The sequence below is a fragment of the Ochlerotatus camptorhynchus genome, unplaced genomic scaffold (genome assembly GCF_037179485.1).
Source record: "Ochlerotatus camptorhynchus isolate MF236.1 unplaced genomic scaffold, CSIRO-AGI_Acam_v1.1 ptg000105l, whole genome shotgun sequence".
Taxonomy (NCBI): Eukaryota; Metazoa; Arthropoda; class Insecta; order Diptera; family Culicidae; genus Ochlerotatus; species Ochlerotatus camptorhynchus.
Window position 1 is genome coordinate 918,379 of NW_027040595.1, and position 23,698 is coordinate 942,076.

Here is a 23,698-nt window from a genome sequence, read left to right on the forward strand (position 1 = left end):
TCATCCTCAATGTGTAAAAACTGGTGATCTCAAACTAAGCAATACCAGCGCCGGCCGTGCCCGAACACAGGTCAAGAAAGGAATGGGCAGGAATGTGTTGACGTGACACTCGCTTTGATGAAAACCGCACTTCCACGAAGAATCAGCAGGGTTCGTTTTGGTAAACGATAAGATGAAATGTAGATTGATCTGGAATTAGGGCGCAACAGCTTTTGTAAGCAATGACTTCTCTCGATAATTTCTCGCAAGTCATGACACACCCTGGCAAAACGACATAACCATCGAGTAGGGGAAAACTTCCACTACCAGATGGATATTTTGGTTTGTGTAGGCGTGGCATGAATTCCTAGAAATCAACGAGAGAAGCCATTGTTTACAAAAGCTGTTACGCCTTAATTCCAGCTCTATCTAGAAATGATGTCCTAACGATGATATAACACGAAGGAGCTTGGGATTGAACCCATGGTCTTCTGCTCAATAAGCAAAAACGTTTTCAACTAGGAAAACGAGCTCCTTTTGAAACATCGAGTTGCTGTTATTACCATGTAGTCATATTAACAAATAAAACGATTTAACATTTAACATTTTAAACAGCAAAGTTATCTGCAAGCATCAAATGTATGAAACTACTATTGTTTTTCTCCCCGAACGGGTACATAGCATTTTATAAAATAGAATTAGGCACAAGTCCATTTGAAGTCTATTTAAATAAGACAATCGTAAATGTGATTTATGCTTTACTACAGGAGTTGAAGAAACATGTCGAAATGCTTAATTTTAGTCATCATTTTCTGTATGTTCAAGATATTTGCAATAATAACATTTTTAATTTTTAGCTTAATATCACCCAGACTAACGGTACTCATTTACTCTATCAAAATGGCCTTGAGATTCTCCTAGAATTTTCTAGATGATATTCTCGCATAATTCCTTTTGAGTTTCTTAAAACTTCATTAGAATGTATGTCCATAGAAACATTCGTCAATTCCATTGAAATTATTCACACGATTTCCATATCGATTCTCTTCAGCATACCCATTTCCTTTCAGATTTCCTTGCATATGTTCCCATAATTTTCTTGAATTTGTCATCAAAGTTATAAAAAAAATTAATTCCTATGATTTATTTTCAGAATTCATTTTCCTTTCTTCTCACAATCTCCAGAGATATAATTGAACTCTACACCGAATTAACTTAAAAATCTTCTTAGAAATTTCACAAGGAATTCACCTAACACCTCTTTGTCCACTATTTTCAGAATTACCATAACATTCAGAAATTCTAGGACAATTAAAATTTTTAATGCAATGCAGACTGCAGAGGTAACTCAACGTTCTAAGGTATTTCAAAAAAAGCTAGGAATTATCGGATACCCGTTAAATTCTCCTTAAAAAATCTTATGAATTATCCTCAAAAATCTCACGAACATACTTTAAAGTCCTGATGGTTGTCTAGATTCGAAAGCAATGCTGATTTTCCATAAATCAATTGAATGTTTTCAATCCTGATTTTTTTTTTCATTTCTGTAAATTACAATTTTAAAATTTCTCCATATTGATATTTTTTTTTTTCCTAAATCCTGAATCCCAAAAAATAAATTATGACCAAAATCTAAGCAAAAAACTCCAAATAAAAAAAAAACCAGCTCGATTTATTATAAATCTTCTAAAGTTTTAAGTTTTTCTCAGACAAAAATCATTAAAAAAAATGTCTCAACTATTCAATTTTCATGATTTTGCAACTTATTAGTTTGGTCAATCTATGGTTTTGACAGATAGGACCGCTGCACATTTGAATCGGTCGTTATGGATTCTCGATCAAGAGTTAAGTTTAAGTTTCATGTCGGTTTGTCGGTGGATGATGAATCGTTGAGAATTTTTATTTTTGATAGATGTCTTGATTATTTCAAACTTCAATGGCTCAAATGTCAGCTCCTACAAATCATACAGGAGACCATCCATAAATTACCAATTTTAGACCCCCGCTCTCCCTTGTACCGTATTTTCTATACAAAATAGGGTAAAAGCACCAGTATTGGCTTTAGCTTCCTATTTTGGCCTTGTACTTGTAAAAAACGTGAAATATCGTCAAAACATTACCAAAATAGGAGCATGTCTGTTTAGCTGGAAAGTCGACTCAAAACCTGAAACATCCAGATCAGGGCTCTACATTTTCGAAGCTCTAAAATGAACTCGTGTTTTGTTTCTATCATACATACGTGTTCGACGCTTGATTTCTATAACGCCTAGCTAGACTATCAGCAAGAAACGAAAATAAAAAAACAGGACGCTTAGAAGGAAAGGCTGGCTGTGGAACTTCTCGTCGTTGCTTTGCTCATCGCTTTCAATGTAACTAACGTCGATTTTCTAGTCAAACGAAACCTCATTATGGCTTTCAATCCCCTTTCACGAACACTTTATCACCGCTCTTTCAATTTGTTTAAAATGCGTTATGTCCCGTTTTCGATCATTTTTTTAGATAAATATATGGATGGAAGATAAATTAAAAATATTACGTGTTACCTTCAAGTGTTTTCACGTGCGTGAGAAATGCTTTAAATGTGTTATTTCATTTTCCGTCATATACGTCATTAAACCTCTGTTGATGTGTTTCATGAAAGAGAAAACTATCAAAGTCGAGCGCTCTTTCGCTCATCCGTTTCACCGAAGCTTGAAAAGAAGACCAATGGAGCGACGGGAGAAAGAGAGACAAGCAATTGAACATTTTTTGTTTGTGCATGCCGAATGAGGTTCTAGAATGCTGCGAAGCTGTTCGACTTTAACAGAAAAAGAAAGCCAACAGTCTCTTCGTCGCATCGATTTAGTCGATTGAAGCTGATATTGTGACGCCCTGATCCAGATAAATCTGGAATATTGTCAACGCTGCTTGCGGGTTCAGTCCGGAAGCATAGCTCATGTTGCCTCCCATGAAAAGTAAGAATAACTCATAAACAGTGTTTCTCATCAACATTTTTATTTTATGTACCTATTATAGAATTATTTACAGTTTCTCAGCTTCGTGAAGTTTCACTTGACGTAACTAACGAATCAAATTCGCGGTTCGTGGTTCAACCAGTGACTGTACAACATTAATGATTAGAACTAGTGGAATTGCACAGAGAATAATAAAGATGGAGCTTGGGATCTTCAATGTCCAAGTTTCACTTATTTATTTTATTTATAGATCAGTGCCGACGCCGACCACGTCCTCACGGTCTTTGGGGAGAGGAAGGATGCAAATGCGGACAAATTCGAAGAGGAGGGGCCTCAATTATTCAGATGACTTTGTCACTCTGCGATTAATCATTTAAAGGGGTTTCCAAACCCAATATACAACACAATTAGCATGATCTCACACTTATCTCAGTGAGAGCCATTTTGTTTACAGCGGTTTGAATCAGCGGAAAATGACTAAAATATATTCGTACACTAATTACATATATCACAAGCAATAAAAAATCTCAAATTGGCCACTAAATACTACAGGGGTGACCCAAAAAAAAGTTGCAATAGAAATGAAGAAATAGGCAATAAACAAATAAAAAGCTTCTTTTAATAATTTGAATGTGAGCGGTGAAAATGGCAAAAAGGGCAATAGTAAATAGAATACGCCCAATTAATTATATGATTCTAGTAGTAGCTATACTGAAGATCCGAGAGATGTCGTCGGTAGGAAAATCATTTTTGCAGTATGGAGAATATCAGAAAATCCACGATTTGTGACTAAACATGCCTTTACAGAAGAAAACAAATAAACGAGTGTTTACCTTATCACAATAGTAATGTACTCGTGCATTTTTTGTGCATCTAAAACTGCCCATAAAGACGATAATGAATAAAAACTGAAAATTTTCATGCATTTCCAAATGGTTTCCTACCATTCCCATATATTCGAAGTGACTGGCCCTCTGGATGTGGATGATGTCAAAAACAACAAAACATGATTAATTAAATAAGGATGAATCTCCACAAAATTAGGAAATTTGAGGACTAAATAACTCACTGCAGTTGAACATATTTTCCCATAAAAATGGCAAAATGAGCAATTTCATATTGAATAACCACGATAAATAAATCTAAAATGTCTCACACAAAGCGCACAGTTATCACTGTTTAAATCCAAATATGCTGTAAAATCGTGATTATTTCCCCAAAAACAAAATGAAAATATCTTTTAAAAACTGAAAAAGTTCCAGAAACCAGGAGATAAATGTATGCTTGAACATGAGGATGAGCCATCGTAAAATATGAATCGTTCTTAAAGAAAAGAAAATAATTCATGGAGGAAAGTAAAAATGAGCAATTAAAAACGAACACTGCACAATATAAAATAATAAAAAATTCCAATGATAATCAGGAAATATTCCTTTAAATTGAAAGTTTATGAGCCAATAACCCAGATCAATTTCCATATGGTATTTTCAAGACAGCGATAAATAATGATACTGTGTCTCGGCTAACAAAGGCGATGTCGATAAAGAAGATTGGCGAATGTGGGGCTCATTGAAAAAGGTACCATTAAACAAAATCAAAAGAGCACTAAAAACAGCTGTTTGAGCAATATATACGTCACAAAAGAGCACTAGAAAATGCCGTTTGAGCAATATAAAGGTAAAAAAAGACACAAAAAGCACAATGAATATCCCAGGGAAAATTTCAAAAACGCTCAACAAAAAATAAGAAGCATTTTTTTGCATTGAGCATTTTATAGGCCATGAAAACAATATCTTTTGAAAACCTGCAAATCGTACCACAGAAAAACAGACATAACACTCGCATATTGTACATCGAAAGTGCATTTAACGGTCAATTTAAATATGTGTTAGTTGATAGCACCTCCGCCGGTGGTGCCCATAGTTAATTTCCTTGCGTTTGACGTTTACACACTACTGCCACCTGTTGAGCGTGCTACCCGTGACAGTGTTCTCAACAGATGGCGGTAGCGTTTTAGTGATGATGGTTTACAGTGGAAACTATTCAATGAGTTATGTCTGTTTTTCTGTGATCGAACTATCGCCTCATTGTTTTTTCAACAATCAAATGAAGATATTGTTTTCGTTCTGAGTGACCTTCATGGCCTATAAAACGCTCAATTTATTTTTCAAAGTACTAATTTTATACGTTTCTTGCTCATTTCTTATTTTTTGTTGAGTGATTTTGATCCACTGGAAATTTCCCTTCATTTAGTTATTGATGTATCTACTCCATGTCCATGTATTCTATTTTTAGTTTATCATGGCTTTTTCAACTGATTCCCAGGAAATTGAAGTAGCTTTCCTAGAATTGGGAAACGTGAACTTTGGTCAAATTAACGGGAATCATTTCTATGAATATCACTGGTAGGAAACACTTAACACGTTTATTAAAGCTCAAAATTTTGGTAAAAAATATTTTATTATCACGTCGTTTTTAAAACACCGGTTTTCAATTATTTTGACTTGATGTATTCAACCTGTGATGCTGCAGCATGTTTGTACAAAATAAATCGACGTTTTGATTTTTCTTGCCACAGTTTAAAGCGAACGGCTTTCGTTACACTCAATTAGCCCTTTCATTCTTGAATCCTGGGGCCACATTATGTACGTAAGTCGAAAAGACTTGTTTATGCTAGCGTTCAAATGAAAAACGCTTCGTTTCAACTTCCATAATGAGGTCTATGTTTCTTATAGGTGTATTTTCGCCACCTTCAGTACATAAACGATCATCAAAATGTGTATAACTTTATCATACCATTGACAAAAAATCAGGCCAGTTTTCTGCAAGATGCAAGTTTAGAAAAGTTGCGGGACTTTTGGAGTCCCGTTTTTTCTGTCATATTGCGGTAAATTGAGCTATTTGAACGACGAACACAAACTAATTTAAAGTATAATTTAGATCTGGAACCTTCTAGTGAACCTGGGACCTCCCTTAGCTTAGTCTGTAAAGGCGCAGCTACAAAGCAAGACCATGCTGGAGGTGGCTGGGTTCGATTCCCGGTTCGGTCTAGGAATTTTTTGGGTTGGAAAATGTCTCGATTGGACTTGCCACACAATTATACCAATGCAAAAATAGTACAGGCAAGCTCTCAATTAATAACTGTGGAAGTGCATCTAGAACACTAAGTTGAGAGCACGCAATAAGCTAATATGCGATATGCAATAAGCTTGAAATGAGAAGAAGAAGGCGAAGAACCTTTTAGAGCATTTCTAGCTCAAATCGTTAAAAAAAATGTCAATTTTGTCTCGACCCCTTCTGATTTGAATGAAACATTGCTCACGTGTTCGCTGCTACTAATGGTTGCATTTTTCATTTAAATATGATTTTTTCCTCCAGAGTAACTTTTGAAAAGGGCGTATAAAAAAATTGATTATTTTTTATTCAAAAAATCATAACTTGAAAACTATTGATCTGATCAAAACGGCATATGAGAAGAAGTTTTAGGTAATTAAATTATCTTTGCGAAAAAAATACACTGAAAGAAAAAAATTCGTAAATTAGTATTTAAAAAACGTAAAACGATGATTATCTCAAAACACCCCCCCTTCGATCTTTATAATTTTTTTTTCAAGAAAATTGATGGAATACCCTTGAATTTGGTGAAAAGTGTATGCTGGTAGCTTCCTTAAAAAGAAATCTATAATTTTTTTAATTTTTGTTGATTTTTACAAGTTGATGAAAATGCATATTTTTTTGAAAAATAACAATTTATTTGGATTCTACGCATAATTTTCGATAACTTTGCATATAGGAACTTTTTTCCTAAGTCCAGCCGTTCTCAAGTTAATGCAAATTAAAAAAATATAATTATAACAATTTTCAACATTTTAGGCCATTTTCAAATGTTCGTCGAGATGTCCAGCAACGAGATTTTATTTCATGATTGTATATTAAAAAACAAACAATTCATTCTCAGATATGGTAGCTGTCAGACTTACCCGTTTCTATCAGAGAAGCACGTTGATGTGGTCAAATGAAAGATTTGTTGAGATAAAAAACAGTATATATTTATTATTTTATTTTACAACTCATATTATTTGAATACATTGAATAATTTGGGTGTATCGTTTGAATTAGAGAATATTTTTACTGCAATTTGGTTGTTTGAAACTGGAATATAGCCAGGGTGCCTTCCATTCATTTTGACTAAAAAAATGTTTTATGAAATTATAGAATAATAGGATATCATGATGATATTTTGTATGTGTAAGTAATAAGAAAAGATTGTAAAGTTTGTGTTTCACACATCAAACCAGCAAATTTAGCTTTTACAGAGTCACAATGAGCGTTTTTCTGATCGCCTCTTCGCGAAGAGTGAAGAGCGAAGAGTGGGTGAGATAAATTACAAAATCGCTTATTGCGACTCTCATGTGGCAAAATTGGCAGGTATTATGTGTCAAACACAAACTTAACAATCTTTTCTTGTTGTTTACATAATCAAAATATTTTCATTATGTCTTATTATTCCATAATTTCTTAAAACATTTTTTTAGTCAAAATGAATGGAAGGCACCCTGAATATAGCAATGATATTTTCGAGTTCCAGGAATTGGTTTCACTTTCTTAAAAATTGGATCAAATTCCGTGTCAGCCTTTTTGTATTCTTCCGTAGAAACATAACAAAATGACATTTTTGTTTGAAGATCTTCTTTACGACTATTTGCCCAGTCGTACAGTTGTTAAGGGTTCGTTATAGGGTGCTCGTGTTGCTTAGCTAAACTTGCTCTGGTTGCCATTCTCTTAAGGGTACCGCCAATCGCATCACAATGACCTTTGCCGTGTGAAGTTGCAAAAAAATGCCATTCAATTTCTACATTATGCTTATCTTGCTTATCACAAATGCTAGCAAAAAATTTTATGTTTTTGTACTGTGATGCTGCTCCATCTGACATAAAAATACACTTTTGGACTGTTATTTGCAACTTTAAAAATTCTAATCATTTTGAGATAAACAACTGAACTGCTACTGTGTCATGCTTTGAAATTGATTTAGGTGGAGGTTTACAACACTTGAAATTGTTATCCATCGTAAAAAACTACTTGCTTTTTAACTTGAAACACTAAGAGAGATGAACTGAATGGAACAGGTGAAGATCGTCCCAATATATATATATATATATATATGTATGTAGCAGAATAATTACAATGTTGACATTATACCTATCTTCATTAGGTACAATTGATTATAGCAAACTTTTTTAAGTGTGAGTGTAAGAAGCCTCCACGGGGTGCCTTTTTATGTAGTTGTGATATCGCGGGATGAGCTCTTAAGGCACAATATGGTATACGTCAGAGAAGTACCTAGAGAATTTATCTCAATTACAGGTTTAATAACATATTTGTTTACCTGGTTATGTTTTGAGCCTATGTTATGACATACACAATTCTATCCAAGTATACAACTAATAGAGGACAGAAAAAAGGCACATGAGTGGGTTTGTTGATTATTTGGGTATATTTGAGAGTATTTATTTATAAACTTGTTTCTTTTCCGCTGCGTCTAAATAGAAACGGGTAAGTCTGACAGCTACCATATTTGAGAATAAATTGTCTGTTTTTTAATATATATTCATGGAAAAACATTTCGTTGCTGGACATCACGGCTAACATTTGAAAATGGCCCAAAATGTAGAAAATTATTATAATTATTTTTTTTAAATTGCATTAACTTGAGAACGGCTGGACTTAGGAAAAATATTTTTATATGCAATGTTTTTGAAAATTATGCGTAAAATCCAAATAAATTACTATTTTACTAAAAAATATGCAATTTCACCAACTTGTAAAAACCAACAAAAATTTCAAAAATCATAATTTTTTTTTTAAGAAAGTTACCAGTATACACTCTTCACCAAATATTAGGGCATTTTTTCAGTTTTCTTGAAAAAAAAATTTATAAAGACCGAAGGGGGGGTGTTTTGAGATAATCATCGTTTTACATTTTTTAAATACTAATTTACTAAGTTTTTCTTTCAGTGTATTTTTTTCCGCAAAGATAATTTAACTACCTAAAACTTCTTCTCATATGCCATTTTGATCAGATCAATAGTTTTCAAGTTATGATTTTTTGAAAAAAAAATAATCCATTTTTTTATACGCCCTTTTCAAAAGTTACTCTGGAGGAAAAAATCATATTTAAATGAGAAATGCAACCATTAGTAGCAGCGAACACGTGAGAAATGTTTCATTCAAATCGGAAACACTCATGACCAACCGGTTTGCGTTTTGGGCTGGAAATGCTCTTTAGTGAAATGTTATATCCAGTGTTGCCCCTCCACTTGTTCGGTAACTTCGGTAACCACACCATTTATAGCTAAAGACAATGCACTTAACTAATGATAACCAATATATCTCCTCCATTTTATCAATTTAAATCATCTAAGATTGCCTTTTTGTATATGCTGCATGTGTTAATCGAACATATATTCCTCAGCCAGCAGTTACAATTATATAATCTCATCAACTATCTAATAAAATTAATTCAAGCTCAATAAAAACCAGGATGACTGACAACAATTACACCACTGTTTACAACTTGATTGATATATAACGAGCTGTCACGCACAGCTATATATGCTATAAATGTGATTTTTCTAGATAGTTGATGATCATGATGCTGCTGTTAGTATTGCGACCTATTCACATATCAGTAGCCATTAATTTTCTGCACTGAAAGTTTAACGTCCTACATTATGTGAATACTATGATCTTTCACAAATCCAACAATCAAAATGTGACTGACATCGGCTTTGAATAACTTTGCAGTACAAAAAACAAATCTGTCAGCATAAATTAAAACTCGTCGGTCACCGTAACGGCAGCAACGGAGAGACAACATCGTGTTCACAACCGCCGCACCAGACTTGACGACGACAAGGCAGCCCCAGCTGTTGTAAGACAAACATGTAGGCAAGAGCTTTCGCATAGAAAAGCAAAAAAAAAGTTCAAATTCATTCACGATCCACATCTCAACGGTGCGATCTACCCTCGATCAAGTGGCGAAACTTGCAAGTGCAGTGCGAGTGACACTTGGCTGCTTTTTGAAGCATTCACTTAGCACTCGCTCAGCTATGGTTGGAGCGTTCCGAGTGGCATAAATTCAAATGAAAACGATACATCGAAACTGCGCTAGGCATAACAAACGAGTTTGAGTAGATATATGCGAAGTTTTGATGGGTATCAAAAGAAGTTTGCGTCGTCGTGTCAATCACACGGTGAAGACGTGTATCCGTGAGGCGTTTGCAAAGAAAAAACATTGCTCCAATATGTGATCCTTGATGGAATGCATCCATCCCAATAAACATTTTCGGTTTTATCATGGCTTTGAAGAGGTTTATAAGGTTTAGAATGTACTTTAAGATCATAATAAAACCGTAAATGTTGCTTGGAATGCTTCTTCGATGACCTAAAGCGCAATGTGCTCTTTTGATTAGATTACATGGTCTTTTATTCGAGCAAAAACTAAAGCACAATGCCAATAGATAGGAATTCTTTGTATCGCTCGATAATGTGAGTGGCAACATTCCAATCATGCAAAACGCTCATATTCAACAATGCATTTGTAAAACCAATCCCAGATCGATAAAATAAATGTCGATGAAAAAGTCTTCAACAACATTGAATGTATTTCGCGGTTCTCCAGTTTCAACAATACTTTTTTTCCAAAAGATCATCAATATGATTATCATCTTAAATATAAAAATAAAACAAAACGACCTTTTTCATGCACCTCATAGGTATTCATTTGGTGCTAAAATATTAAAATTCTAAAATACTACCTATTGATCTAAGCAATTCGTGATACCAATTGACATGATTTTTAATTACCTACATCCATATTTAAGCCAAGGAATCCACATTAGAATATAGTGCGCTGTGAATCTTTGAAAGTGACCTGCTTAAGTTCAGTAATTCAGAAGACGAAGTAGTAGTTAAAATGATTTTTTTTAAATCATAAGTGCATAAACGTGTTTAGTAAAAGTTGCTCAAAAAGTGCCGAAATCTCAAGGAAAATAATATTCAGAAATTGATTGAGCTGGGTTTTTTGGAAGACACCCAACTTAACAGTTACTTCAAAATTTGTGATTATTGCCGTATACAGCTTTCTAAACGAACCGATCTATCAGGTAGCGATGAGTTTTGCAAATGCAATGCTTGAACCATGCAACTGGCATGCCAAAAATCTCTTTTCTTGCAGTTGTTGTGGTGTACCAATAATAGTCAATTCAGAGTAACAAATAAGCATACATATTGAATAAATGCTGTTTTACAGTGTACAATAGACTGGCCCACATTTATATGGGGGAAATTTTTTATCATTTTTTTCAACGGGTGAAAACCACTCTCTGAAAATTTCAGCTCATTAGGATATAACACGAGCTGGCGCTTTTGATTTCAAATTTGAATGGGGATATTGATTGAAATGTATGGAGAAAAAACATTACTTCACTCTTTCGTGCATAGAACTGATTCAACAAACTCGATTAAGCTCAGAATTTCAGCACACGTAGTTTAAACTATAAGGAACAGCTTTGCTTAAGACAGCATTACGATTCAAGTTAGTTTTATGGAGATATTAATTAATGATGTGCATTCTGCTCGTATATTGCAACAAAATTCAGGCAGCTTATGCAACGTATTAACTAGATTACCTACCACTAAAAATAAAAGTTCATATTTTCCACAGCCCAACATACAGGCTCGTGTCTTTTTTACGTTTACGGCGCTTTTGGTTTAATGTTCATATAGGAGATTTGGTTGAAATGTTCATATACTAAATGCTCATATATAGGGTGCGTGACGAGTTCTCATACTGTTAGGTGTAAGATTTAAACAAACAATGTTGAGTAAACGTAAAGATGTCGAAACAAGAGAGCAATCTGTCAGCCGTTGTCACTTTGTTGCGCGCCGGAGTATGCATGAAAGAAATAATTCGGTCGGTAAATGTGTCTGAAAGAACAGTGTATAATATTAAAAAAGGCTTGGGAAAGTGATAAGACGGAGCACCTGCTCATACTGCTAATAAAGCACAGAAATGGCTTACGGAAAATATTTCGTAAATTTGGGAGGAAGAAATTTGGCCCCCAAGCAGTCCCGATATCAATCCGTTGGATTATTTTGTATAGGGCGTCGTCCAACGGGATGCCAATAGAACCCCTCACACCACACTTAAGTCGCTTAAAGCTAAAATCAAGGTAGTGATGACATCTATGGATCGAAACATTTTAAAACGTGCATACTGCAGTTTCCGGAAGCGTCTAACTACAGTCGTCGAAAGGGAAGGCAATTTTTTTTGAATAAATTTACTTACAACTTCCATATGTTGCGAAAGAAAATAAATCGCACAAAATTCATTGCTAGAATAACTAACTGGTGTATTTTTTCTCAAATATGCCATTTACTGCAAAAATTCGTCACGCACCCTGTACATTCTCAATAAAACTAACTGGATTCATGATGCAATCTTCAGTAAAGTTGTTACTCATTGATTGTACTACAAGTTTTGAAAATCTGAATCAAATCGATAATAAAGATACTTTTTTTTATGATTGATAGAGTGTAGGAGTGTCATTTTTTCATATATTTTATCCAAATTCCCCATACAAAATTCAAACTAAAAGCGCCAGCTCGTGTTACATCCGAATGAGCTGAAATTTTCAGAGAGTGGTTTTCTCACCTAATGGCACAAATCTTGGGGTTGGCCCGTGGAAAATTAGAACTTTTATTTTTGTGGGCCAGTCTAGTGTACAATGCTTAATAAAACGGGTTGTCGAATTATGTGCTGAAAATAGCTCATTGAGATCGATAGATGCACCTTTACTCGCTGTTTGCTCTGACCTGATTGATTTACGTATTAAAAGCTTTATAAACGTTGACTGGCTTCTCGATTCAACACCAGAAGTTTCTAATGATAAACTGAATAAATGTTATTTGCACATATATTGACGCTTTAATTCGACTGTTTTCATTTGATTGAACAACATGCTTTATAAGACGACTAATAAATGTTTTCTAGCTCCATTGTTGGATTTAATTGCATTGCTTTAAAATATTGCTGAATAAAAGTGAATACAGTCAGCATAATAGCCCTTATTTATTTATTTATTTAATTATTTATTTATTCGTCAATCAATCAAATCGTAGACTACATATTAACATTAGGACTTATGTTCTATGACTTCGCAGGGTTCTGAAATATATTTTTAATTCTGTTGAGGGCATATTTAGGTCAATCATTTCACAATGATGATTATAAACAGTCATCATCTGATTTATCGGTCAAAATTTATCGTAGTTGGTCCGATGGCGATCTACTGCGAACAACTGTCGATTGCGTAATTGTCGGGAAGGTGCATACAAATTTAACCTTGACAATAGATCAGCTGAGTCAATGCGTTGCGAAATGATATTGTTTAATAAAGAAATCTTTGCGTAATCCCGACGTTCTTTCAATGTTTGAATGCTGATCATCAAGCAACGTGCTTCATATGACGGGAGAGGAAAAGCCGTCCAACCTAACTTACGTAGTGCATATAATAAAAATTGCTTTTGAATTGACTCTATTCGTTCTTCATGCTTTGTCATATAGGGTGACCAAACAACGCAATATTCTTAAATTGACCTCACATAAGCAATTTAATTGTATAAGGATCTTTTAAGTGGAGACCTAAACGTTTTATAAAATTAAGCATATTGCCTGCTCTATGTATTATTGTGCTATAATGGTCCACAAATGTCAATTTAGAATCTAGAATAACACCTAAATCTCTTACATTTTCACATGCTTTAACATTTTCATTACCTAATGTAATACAAAGATTTTGTTTGTTTAGTTCTCTACTGTACGTTATAAGATTACATTTTTTAATATTTACTTTCAATAAACTTTTACTACACCATCTGTAAAAAACATGTATTCCATTCTGAAACACATTCATATCGTTATCGCTTCCTATTTCTAAAAATAGCTTCATGTCATCAGCGTATATAAGTACCCTGATATTTTTTTTTAAATAAGAGAGACGTCATTAATGTACAAAATAAAAAGAAGGGGACCTAGGTGCGAGCCGTGGGGAACCCCTGACGTGACATGAATTGGCTTAGATGTTTTCTCGTTGAATCTTACAATTTGCTGGCGATCAACTAAATACGATTTAATCCAGGTGAGGAGCTCCATCTCAATTCCCATTTTTTCTAATTTAAAAATCAGCTTTGGGATATCAATTCTGTCAAACGCTTTGCTGAAGTCTGTATATAGAGTTCTACTTGGTTACCTCTGTCCATTGCATTTAATACGAAGTCCACAAATTTTAAAAGGTTTGTGGTGGTTGAACGGCCTTTAAAAAAGCAGTGTTGTGCACTAGTTATTCTTTGTTTTATTTGGCCAAAACTGTTTATATTTATAATTGATTCGATGAGTTTCGGAATGTCCGAAATGATAGCAATCCCACGATAATTTGGAATATCGGATTTTTTACCAGATTTATATATAGGTATTAAGTAAGATTTTTTCCATTCCTTCGGGAATATACCGGATTCAAGCGACATATTAAACAGCCATAATAGGTGGCATTCCATCTGGTCCTGAACCTTTAGTGGCGTCCAAATCTCGTAGGCCATTCCAAATATCATGAACCAAAATGTTTAAAACGCCAACAGTAGTTGAAAAGTCAGGAAAATAAGAAAAATATTCATAATCACGATCATTATCTGAAAATTTCGTGTATGTTTCTTGAAAAAAAAGTGGTGAAAAGATTACATATATCATCAGAATTATTACCTTCCTTTTCATCCAATGTCATTTTTGATGGAAAGCTGCACGATTTCATTTTAGTTTTGACGTAATTGAAGAAGTTTCTTGGACATGATTTAATTTCATTCTCAGTTTTTATGTTATACTCAGACAGTGTCAAAGAAATTGCATCGTTAAGTTGATCACAAATACTTAAATACTTTTCGAGATTATCAAGATTATGAGATCAAAAAAATATTTTTTTATCTGATTCTGATAGAGACTTAACGTCTGGAATAAAGTTGTAGCAAATGTTATTTTAAGCAACTTTGCTGAACACTCAAAATTTCTAGCTCTTATAAATTGCGAGATATGTATAATTTTTCGTGAAATGCCCCTTTAAATCATGTTTTTTAGTATAACTGATTTTCTAGGCATCCTACAATGTTGGTTTCTTGTACAACTATATTTTGCATGTTTAAACACATGCTTTTAGGCGATATTTTTGATCGACAAATCGCCTTTGCTGAATTTTTCTCAATTACCCGTCAGCACGTCCTCACCAACTGGCAACAAAAATGGAATGAGAGTGATTTGGGAAGATGGTTACATTCTATTCTCCCACAGGTATCGAACAAGCCATGGTTCAAAGGATTGGACATGAGCCGTGACTTTATACGTGTCATATCAAGGCTCATGTCCAATCACTACTCGTTAGACTCGCATTTCTTCCGAATCGGGCTCGCAGGCAGCAATTTGTGCGCTTGTGGTAGTGGCTATCACGATATCGACCACGTGCTTTGGTCATGCACCCTCCATTGTGTTGCTAGATCCGAGTTATCCGCATCCCTCAGGGCCCGAGGAAAACAACCCATGCATCTTGAGCATCTTGGCGAGCCGAGATCTCGACTATTGCAATTTAATTTATGTGTTTTTAAAACGGATAGATCTGAGGATTTAGTAGTTAGTGTCATCTTGTGTTCCCCCAAGTTGTTAGCTGCCCATCGGTGTACCCCCATGTTTGTCTTTTTCATCAGTTGGTCGCTTAGTTCGAGATCAAGAGCACATTGCTCTTGTGTTCTCAATCCCTACCCTGCCATCCATTTGTTACAATTTGTTACCCCTAACCTCGAGATAGCCGCGAGTAATCGGCCCCCGCTTTACTAACGTTAGTTTTAAGAAATTTTGTAACCTAAACAATGAATATCGGCTCCGCAAAGCTACGGCAAATAAGCCTGGAAAAATAAACGCATTAAAAAAAACACATGCTTTTGCTGAACATTGTAACCAACTGAACTGGAAACAAAAAAAAATATTCTTAAATAATCGATATGTTTAGGGGTATTTGCTCCTCAAATAACTATTTCCGTAAACTCCTTCAAATAATTGTTTTGAGTGTAACTTTTTTCGTAGATTTTCAATATATTTAACATATTCTACAAAGTTGTTTGCCGTACAAAAATACATATTTTTGCTGAACATTGTAACATGCTGTCTCTTAAAATTAAAATATGTATTCAAAAATTAGACAAGTTTTTTTAGTTATTACAAAACACCTAAAAGATCGCGTGCTGCCACACGTTTTTATAACTTTTCGGCAGTAAAATAAGTAAAAATTCAGAATCCTTCCTAGAATGTTGTGCCAAGTTGCGGCGGAAATAGTTATTTGAGGAGCAAATACCCCTAAAAATATCGATTATTTAAGAATAACTTTTTTGTTCAAGGGCTAATTAGTTACAATGTTCAGCAAAAACATGCAAAACATAGTTGTAGAAGAAACCAAAATTGTAGGATGCCTAGAAAATCAATTATGCTATAAAACAGCAAAAAAAATTTATCTTCCATTTAATTCCACTTAATTAATTATACATGACAGATAAGTATTTCGACTATAATGTGCGGCAGTCTTCATCAGTGTCATTCCCACTAAAGAACTAAAGGAGAAAAATCTATTCAACTCTCTAATAAGGAAGTAATGAAATTGGGTTGTTAGCGGAATGCTAAATAAAACAGCAAAAAAGGTTATCTTCCATTTAATTCCACTTAATTAATTTTGGTATCCATGACAGATACGTATTTCGACTACAATGTGCAGTCTTCATCAGTGTCATTCCCACTAAAGAACTTATAAAAATCTAACCCCCTTAAGTACTCATCCCCTAGGTAAAAAAGTCAAGATCATAGGTATAAAAATGAAACTACAATGTGTTGAATCGGAACCTACCTAACTAATAAAAACCAAAGATTTAAGTAAGCTAAAGGAGAAAAATCTATACAACTCTCTAATAAGGAAAATCCCCAAAGGCTTGGTAGCCATCATAATGAAGTAATGAAATTGGGTAGTTAGCGGAATGCTTAAATAAAACAGCAAAAAAAGGTTATCTTCCATTTAATTCCACTTAATTAATTATACGATCTCACTTTTAATCCACCTAAACCAAACCGTCTACATCAAAAGAAGCGGATTAACATATGCAAAAACATCTTTGAACAAACTATACCCCTAAAATCAATGTTTGAGAAGCTATTAAAAAAGCGCACGAAAACGGCAAAAAGCAACACTGTGCCATGGTGAAAATAGGTAATTTTTTGTCAATTTGGATACCTGCGGTAATCAGCCTGTTTACTGTAGTTAATATAATAAAAACAAAATGCGGGTCCACCTATAAGAATCTACAAAATAAAAAAAAATAAACTTTCAAATTTACGTTCTAATATCACGAATAGCTTATTTGGTTGTAGAGTAATCTCTTTTCAAAGTTGAACTTTTTAAAAATCTCGAAAATCCAGGGATGTAGCCCAAAAGGATCTAGGCACTTTAGAGCAAAATTAAAAAAGACGTTGGTCAAAATTCCAAAATAAGCGTTTTGGCCAAGTTTGGCTCAAATCGGTGACATCGACTACAACTTTTTTTAAATTCTGTACCCACTTGAGCTGGAATGACTCGTATATGATTTGCAGAGAAAATTTTCCGAATGAGTGCTCATTACAAGACAGCCTGCATAACGTAATATCAACTATAGTCTGAACGTAGGATTACGTGATATTTTGCGCAAACAATTACATACAAACCGACGACAAAAACGCATATGAGACTGTTTTATAAATGAACGCCACTGTGCATCTCTGTTTTGTTGCTACAATTCAAATGAAGGTGTCGCTGTGATACAAGTGTTATACTGATGTTATACCTGGGTATGTATACCAGTGAATTAGACACTGCTCAATTAGAGATGTGAATAGTGACGATGTTGTCATTGATATACTGATATAGTATTTAACTGTTCAACTATAGCTTTTACGAAAATAAAACACGATCAAATTGTATACGGGCAACAATAAATCAAAGCAATGAAGGTAAATGCATAGACCATCACAATCTTTTTTTAAGATGAACTATTAATTGCTTTTAGATACCGCATCCCAAAAATGGAATCATCTACTGCCATACCGGAAGCCACAAAAGTTCTGCTGTTTTGTTTGAAAATAGTTTTATATTGACATCCGGTCTTACCTTGCTACAGGTGCCCTCTATTGCAAGAGATTTCGAAAATTTTCCAAAACACAATGTTATCGACGTGTGCTCTAATCCAAGTGTGAGTTTTCTACGCCAAATCGATTACAGGCTGGTTATACAGGGAGAAAACGGTAGATTATTTGAAAAGAAAGCACATATTGCATATATATTAAACTCCACGGATATAGAGTCGACAATTAAACAAAATTTTAAAAGATTGAAGTTTATGGTCGATGGAGAATACAAGGACGTCACGGAGTACTGCAAATATTTTTCCACTTTTGTGATATTGCAATATGAAGGCCAGAATATACTATCATTGGATGATATTAAAAAATACTTTAAATCTATGATCAAGAGCGTCTTTCTCAACATGAATCTAATGGAAGAAATCGTCTGTGTATCTACTCCATTCGGAAATGAACACTTTATAAATAGCATCAACTTTGGCCATGTCGCCAACCTTCTGGGAAAGGACAACTGTTTGGCATTATTGAATGTTACTTCTGCATTCGGTTGCGAAGGTGGAGGAGTCTACGATAAATTTATGTAAATTGATATTAAAGTATGTAGAATATAAAATCGAATATGGTTAACATTTTAATTACTTTTAGGAACTTACGAAGCATTCTACTGGGCTCTTGTTTTGCTCATCAAGACGATAATGTGTGCTTCCCGTTAGCAGCTAATATAAGCGAAATAATTAAGATCTTATTTGGCGAAACATCACTGCAGAATACCCCAACCAAATTAACAACACTAATGGCCAGATCAACGTGTATGATTGACGCAATGGGATGTTGGGGAACGGGTTGTATGTTCCATCTCAATGGACGTAATTTTGTGCTGACCTGTGCACATGTACTGAGTAGCGTATGTGTCAAGACTACCATTGATATATATTTTTTTATTAACTCTATTCTATTTTTAGGAAAACATAACATGCTACTGCAATGACGCCAGTTTTCAACCGGGTGTTGTGTATAAAAATCCAATATTCGATAGTGCTTACGATATAGCTTTGCTGGAAGATACTGAGCGTAAAACAAGACAAAACAACCTAGCAGAACTAACAAATTACATTCCGATAGTAGGACAGACGGTATACTCAGTTGGGTTTCCTATATTCAAGAATTTCGCCACTGATGGTGCATTTAAGCCGAGTGTCTACCGAGGTAAAGTTACAAACTATTCAAAAGGGGTGCTCATCACGGATTGTCCTGTGCAAACAGGACAGAGTGGAGGTCCCATTTATGACGAAAAAGGCAATCTACTGGCTGTGATGGTTTCCAATTTTAAAAGTACGATAGATGACAGAATTTATCCGCATCACAACATGTGCATTCCTATCTGTGATATTTATGACATTCTCCATCAATACAGTCAAACTAACGGTAGGTTGGAACAAATAAGTAAACGAAAAAATGTTAAACTACCTTTCTTTTCTTCAGACTTTAATACACTGAATAAGCTACAAGCGGAGAGATTGATCGTAAACAAATGGAAACTCAAAAGGCCTATGGTGGAGAGCAAACTGTAGAAAAGAATGTTCCCTTTGTAATTCATGTAACTTTGGGTGATAGAAGATTTTTAAATTATAGGAATAAGTGGTTTCGCAGGTAGATTAAAAAATACCAACCAAAATTTTAAAAAAATGGCATACCAAAATATGTTATCAACATGATTTAAAAACATTATTTGATATCATTTTGATAGTATCTAGAAATCCGACTTTTCTGAAATTGTTATCTCAGGAATCAACAGATTTATGTTATAAAAAGGCATAGTCATTTTACAAGAAAGCACTGTTTTTTATTACTCGGATTCATACCATAGCCATCATCTATACTAATAAAAATTCAATGATTATTTTTATGTGTCCCATACATGAATTTTTGCAATGTGGTAAACAAATGATACCTATAGTATGTGTCGGACACATAGTTCTTATGTGTTATCACATATACTATTCATTTGACTCATAAATCTAATGTGTACTTTTGAGTGGAATCTGTTTATGTATGGACACATGAAAATCATGGAATTCAACATGGAAATTCACCCATAAAAATCTCGGCTTTCGACAAAAGCAGGCCCCTCTCGATGTGTGTCACGCGATCGTCTGTTTACTCGGCAGCAACCATTTTGTGATCCTCCTCATTGTTCTTCATCAGCAGTTCTTTCGATCGATGTGTCATCGACTTTGGAAAGCAACCGTTTCGTGATGAGTGTGTGAGTGCTGACCACGTTTGGCGTCCATTTCTGCAATGGAAGCGCTCTGCACCCCGTTGGCGATACTGCCATACAATGAAACCACTGGAAGCGGTTTTTTGGATAGCAGAAGATAAAGTGTTTAGTTTGACTACAGTTTTAAGATGTATTGTATAGTGAACAAGAATTCTCGTCTCAAAGTTAATTCGATTCAGCCTTATCGAATAAATTAATAAACAAACAAATAACAAAATCGCAATTAATAGGTGGTTGGCTCAATGGGTTCTTATGCGCACATACCCACTGTGGTCTGCACGCAGGAAAAACTATCGTCGAAACAACAATATTTGAGGTATATTTAAATGTAAATCTGTTTGTTCTGGCCACAAAAATAAATTAGGTTGATTTCAAACGCATTCCATGGTTGAAATCAATGTTTAGAATATAAATAATGCTACGTTTATTTTAAAAACATTCGTGTTGAAAATAAACGCAATTTTTTTTGAGCTTCTCATGTTTAAAATAAATATGTATATTTTGAATTTTTTTTTTGTAGTTGAGGGCAGAGTAAAGCAAAATAAAATGGATTGCAAAGAAATGAAAAAAAAAAGATCTTCGGGAAGGGCGTCTAAATTTCTGCTCTTTTCCGGGTGCGTTAAGGGTGGCCTGTGGGTATTGGGGTCCTGGTACGGGGATCCATCGGGGTGGGATTCCGGGAGTTTAAGTTCAGTGGAACCGGTGATATTAGCGTCATAATGTCGTTTCTGCCACTGGTCCTCATACCGGTATCTTTCTACGTTCGGTGTCGGTGGAGGATCCGGAATGGATTCATATTCTTGTGATATTTTTTTTTTATTTTTTAGAGAATTCAGAGAAGCGTTCCAAGAGAATTTCTGAAATAATTCCATAAGAGTTTCGGGAGAATACGAGCGAATGATGAGGAGAACTCCAAGCAAATTTGCATGAGAAATCTCCGTTGAATATGCAATCGACTATTCTGAGGTCTTCAGAACAACTTGAAAGTTCCCAAAATATTCCTGAAGTTAATGAAACCGCCTTGAAGTTCTTTTGTAGTTTGAAAAACTAGCCTGATGCTCGCAATACCTCTCATCATTGTTTTTAACTTCTCTCAACTTTCTCGGACTTCCTAAAGTTTCCACAATTTTCCTAAGGTTCATGAATCTTTTTTTTTTTTAGTTTTTTAGCGAGATCAATATCTTTCTTGAAGTTCTCGAAACTTCTCTAAAATGTTTGCACGAACTTTTTAAAAATGTTGAAGCTTCCGTGAACTTCTGGACTTATGAGAAAACCTAAATAATGTTCTTAACATCTCTAAAGTTCTCTGAAAATTTGTTGCTCTCGGCATCGAAAACACGACTCTAGCCAACATATATGCACCGTCGGGCACAGCCATGCGCGCCGAACGAGAGAGTTTTTTCAATAATACCATTGCTTACTATCTGCGGCACAGTACAGAAAATATACTCCTCGTCGGCGACTTCAACTGTGTACTGCGACCATGTGACTCGTCGGGCTACAATAACAGCCCCGCTCTCCAATCCACCATACAGCAGCTTCAACTAAGCGACGTCTGGGTGAAGCTGTATCCCACGACCCCCTCGCCAACATATATAACACACAACTCTGTCTCTCGGCTCGATCGCATGTACGTCAGCATTGGACTCTGCACAAAACTGCGAAATGCAGCCACACATGTGTGTTCGTTCACGAATCATAAAGCGCTTACTGCTCGAATATGCCTCCCGAGCCTTGGCCGCGAACCTGGTCGCGGTTATTGGTCATTGTGTCCTCACCTTCTGAATGCAGAAAACGTCAACGAGTTCCAGATTACATGGCAATATGTAACCCGACAGAGACGGAACTTTCCAAATTGGATCACGTGGTGGCTGTCATACGCTAAGCCGAAAATCCAGTCCTGCTTCCGATGGAAATCTCGCGAGGCATACGGCGAGTTTAATACAGAACACCAACGACTGTACGCGCAGCTTCAGCAAGCGTATGATGGTTATTTCCAGAATCCAGCGATGATAGCTACGATTAACTGCGTGAAAGCACAGATGCTCGCACACCAGCGCAGCTTCTCGCAGAACTTCATGCGCATCAACGATACCTTCATTGCAGGTGAAAACATTAGCACGTTTCAGCTAGGAGCACGGCACCCTTTCCCAAGACGGTTTTATGACAGGTGGGCAGGAACTCACAGTCTCCCAGTGTTGGTGAGTTCTTTGCCGTTAATGTTCACGAAAAGTTCACTATTTTGCTATACAGAAATTCTAAACAAAAATGTTTATCTGCGGATTTGAACAGTTTTTGACCTGTTTCATACTACCGGAAGGTGTATGCTGGTCACAAATGCCGTGCCAAACTGATTTCCTACTCAATTAATCAATCTTTGATGTGAAATTCGCTAATAAACACGAGGCGCATTTCTTATAACAAACATGCCATAACAAAATGGGCAAGGTTCATTTAAGTAAGCAAACTAACACTTCTTCCGACTGTGGCACCTATGTATTAGCCGTCTCGCTGCCCACCTGTCATTTTCTATGCTCACCTTAATTTCTCTAAATTGATCAAATGTTCCGGTAAATTTTATGATATATATTTATAATTCCTTGAATCTTCTAAAATTTTCAGATCAATCATAGAATTCTTGGAATATCCCATAATTCCAAGGATCTCCCTGTAAGTCCCTTCAAATTTCTATAAGTTAATGGGATTTTTGTGATATTCACCCCTATTCTGTATTTCGTTTCGAACGAAATTCTCATACAAAAAAATATTTTTTTGTATGAGAATTTCGTTCGAAACGAAATACAGAATAGGGGTGGTTATCTGACCGTACACAAAGTACTAGGAGCTTCACTAAATATAACGAAACAATTTAAAAATATCTAAATTTCTTAGAAGTCCTCTGGAATTTCTTGAAAATATCGGTGCTTGCTAAAAGTTCTCGCATTTTTTTAATTTATGGAACTTCGTTGATGTTTTCTAATCAACTTAGCTAAATTTTCGAAATATTTTACATCTTGAAATTTCTATGATATAACACCCTTGAAATACTCTCACATTTTCCGGATGCTCAAATAATTTTTATTGCGTTCCAGAAATTTTCCCTGAGCAAACCGAAGTTTCTGGAAACTCCCGGAAATTTTCTTGAAACTTCTTTAAAGTTTCTGCAATTTCCTTGACATTTGTTTAACTGCCCTTTAATTCTATGATATGTCTTGATGTTTTTTTTTT

General features: G+C 35.0%; 2 protein-coding genes across 2 annotated transcripts in view; both read left to right on the plus strand.

Moving 5' to 3' along the window:
- Chrac-14 (DNA polymerase epsilon subunit 3 Chrac-14) overlaps window positions 1-23,698 on the plus strand; it is a 115,452-nt gene that overhangs the window by 57,963 nt on the left and 33,791 nt on the right. The gene's annotated exons all lie outside the window — the stretch shown is intronic.
- On the plus strand, window positions 17,974-19,848 carry LOC135699259 (peroxisomal leader peptide-processing protease). The gene is made up of 5 exons (XM_065219460.1): window positions 17,974-18,063; window positions 18,120-18,772; window positions 18,838-19,096; window positions 19,155-19,617; window positions 19,675-19,848. The coding sequence occupies exons 1-5, from the start codon at window positions 18,058-18,060 to the stop codon at window positions 19,761-19,763; spliced, it is 1,470 nt and encodes a 489-aa protein (XP_065075532.1). The 5' UTR covers window positions 17,974-18,057; the 3' UTR covers window positions 19,764-19,848.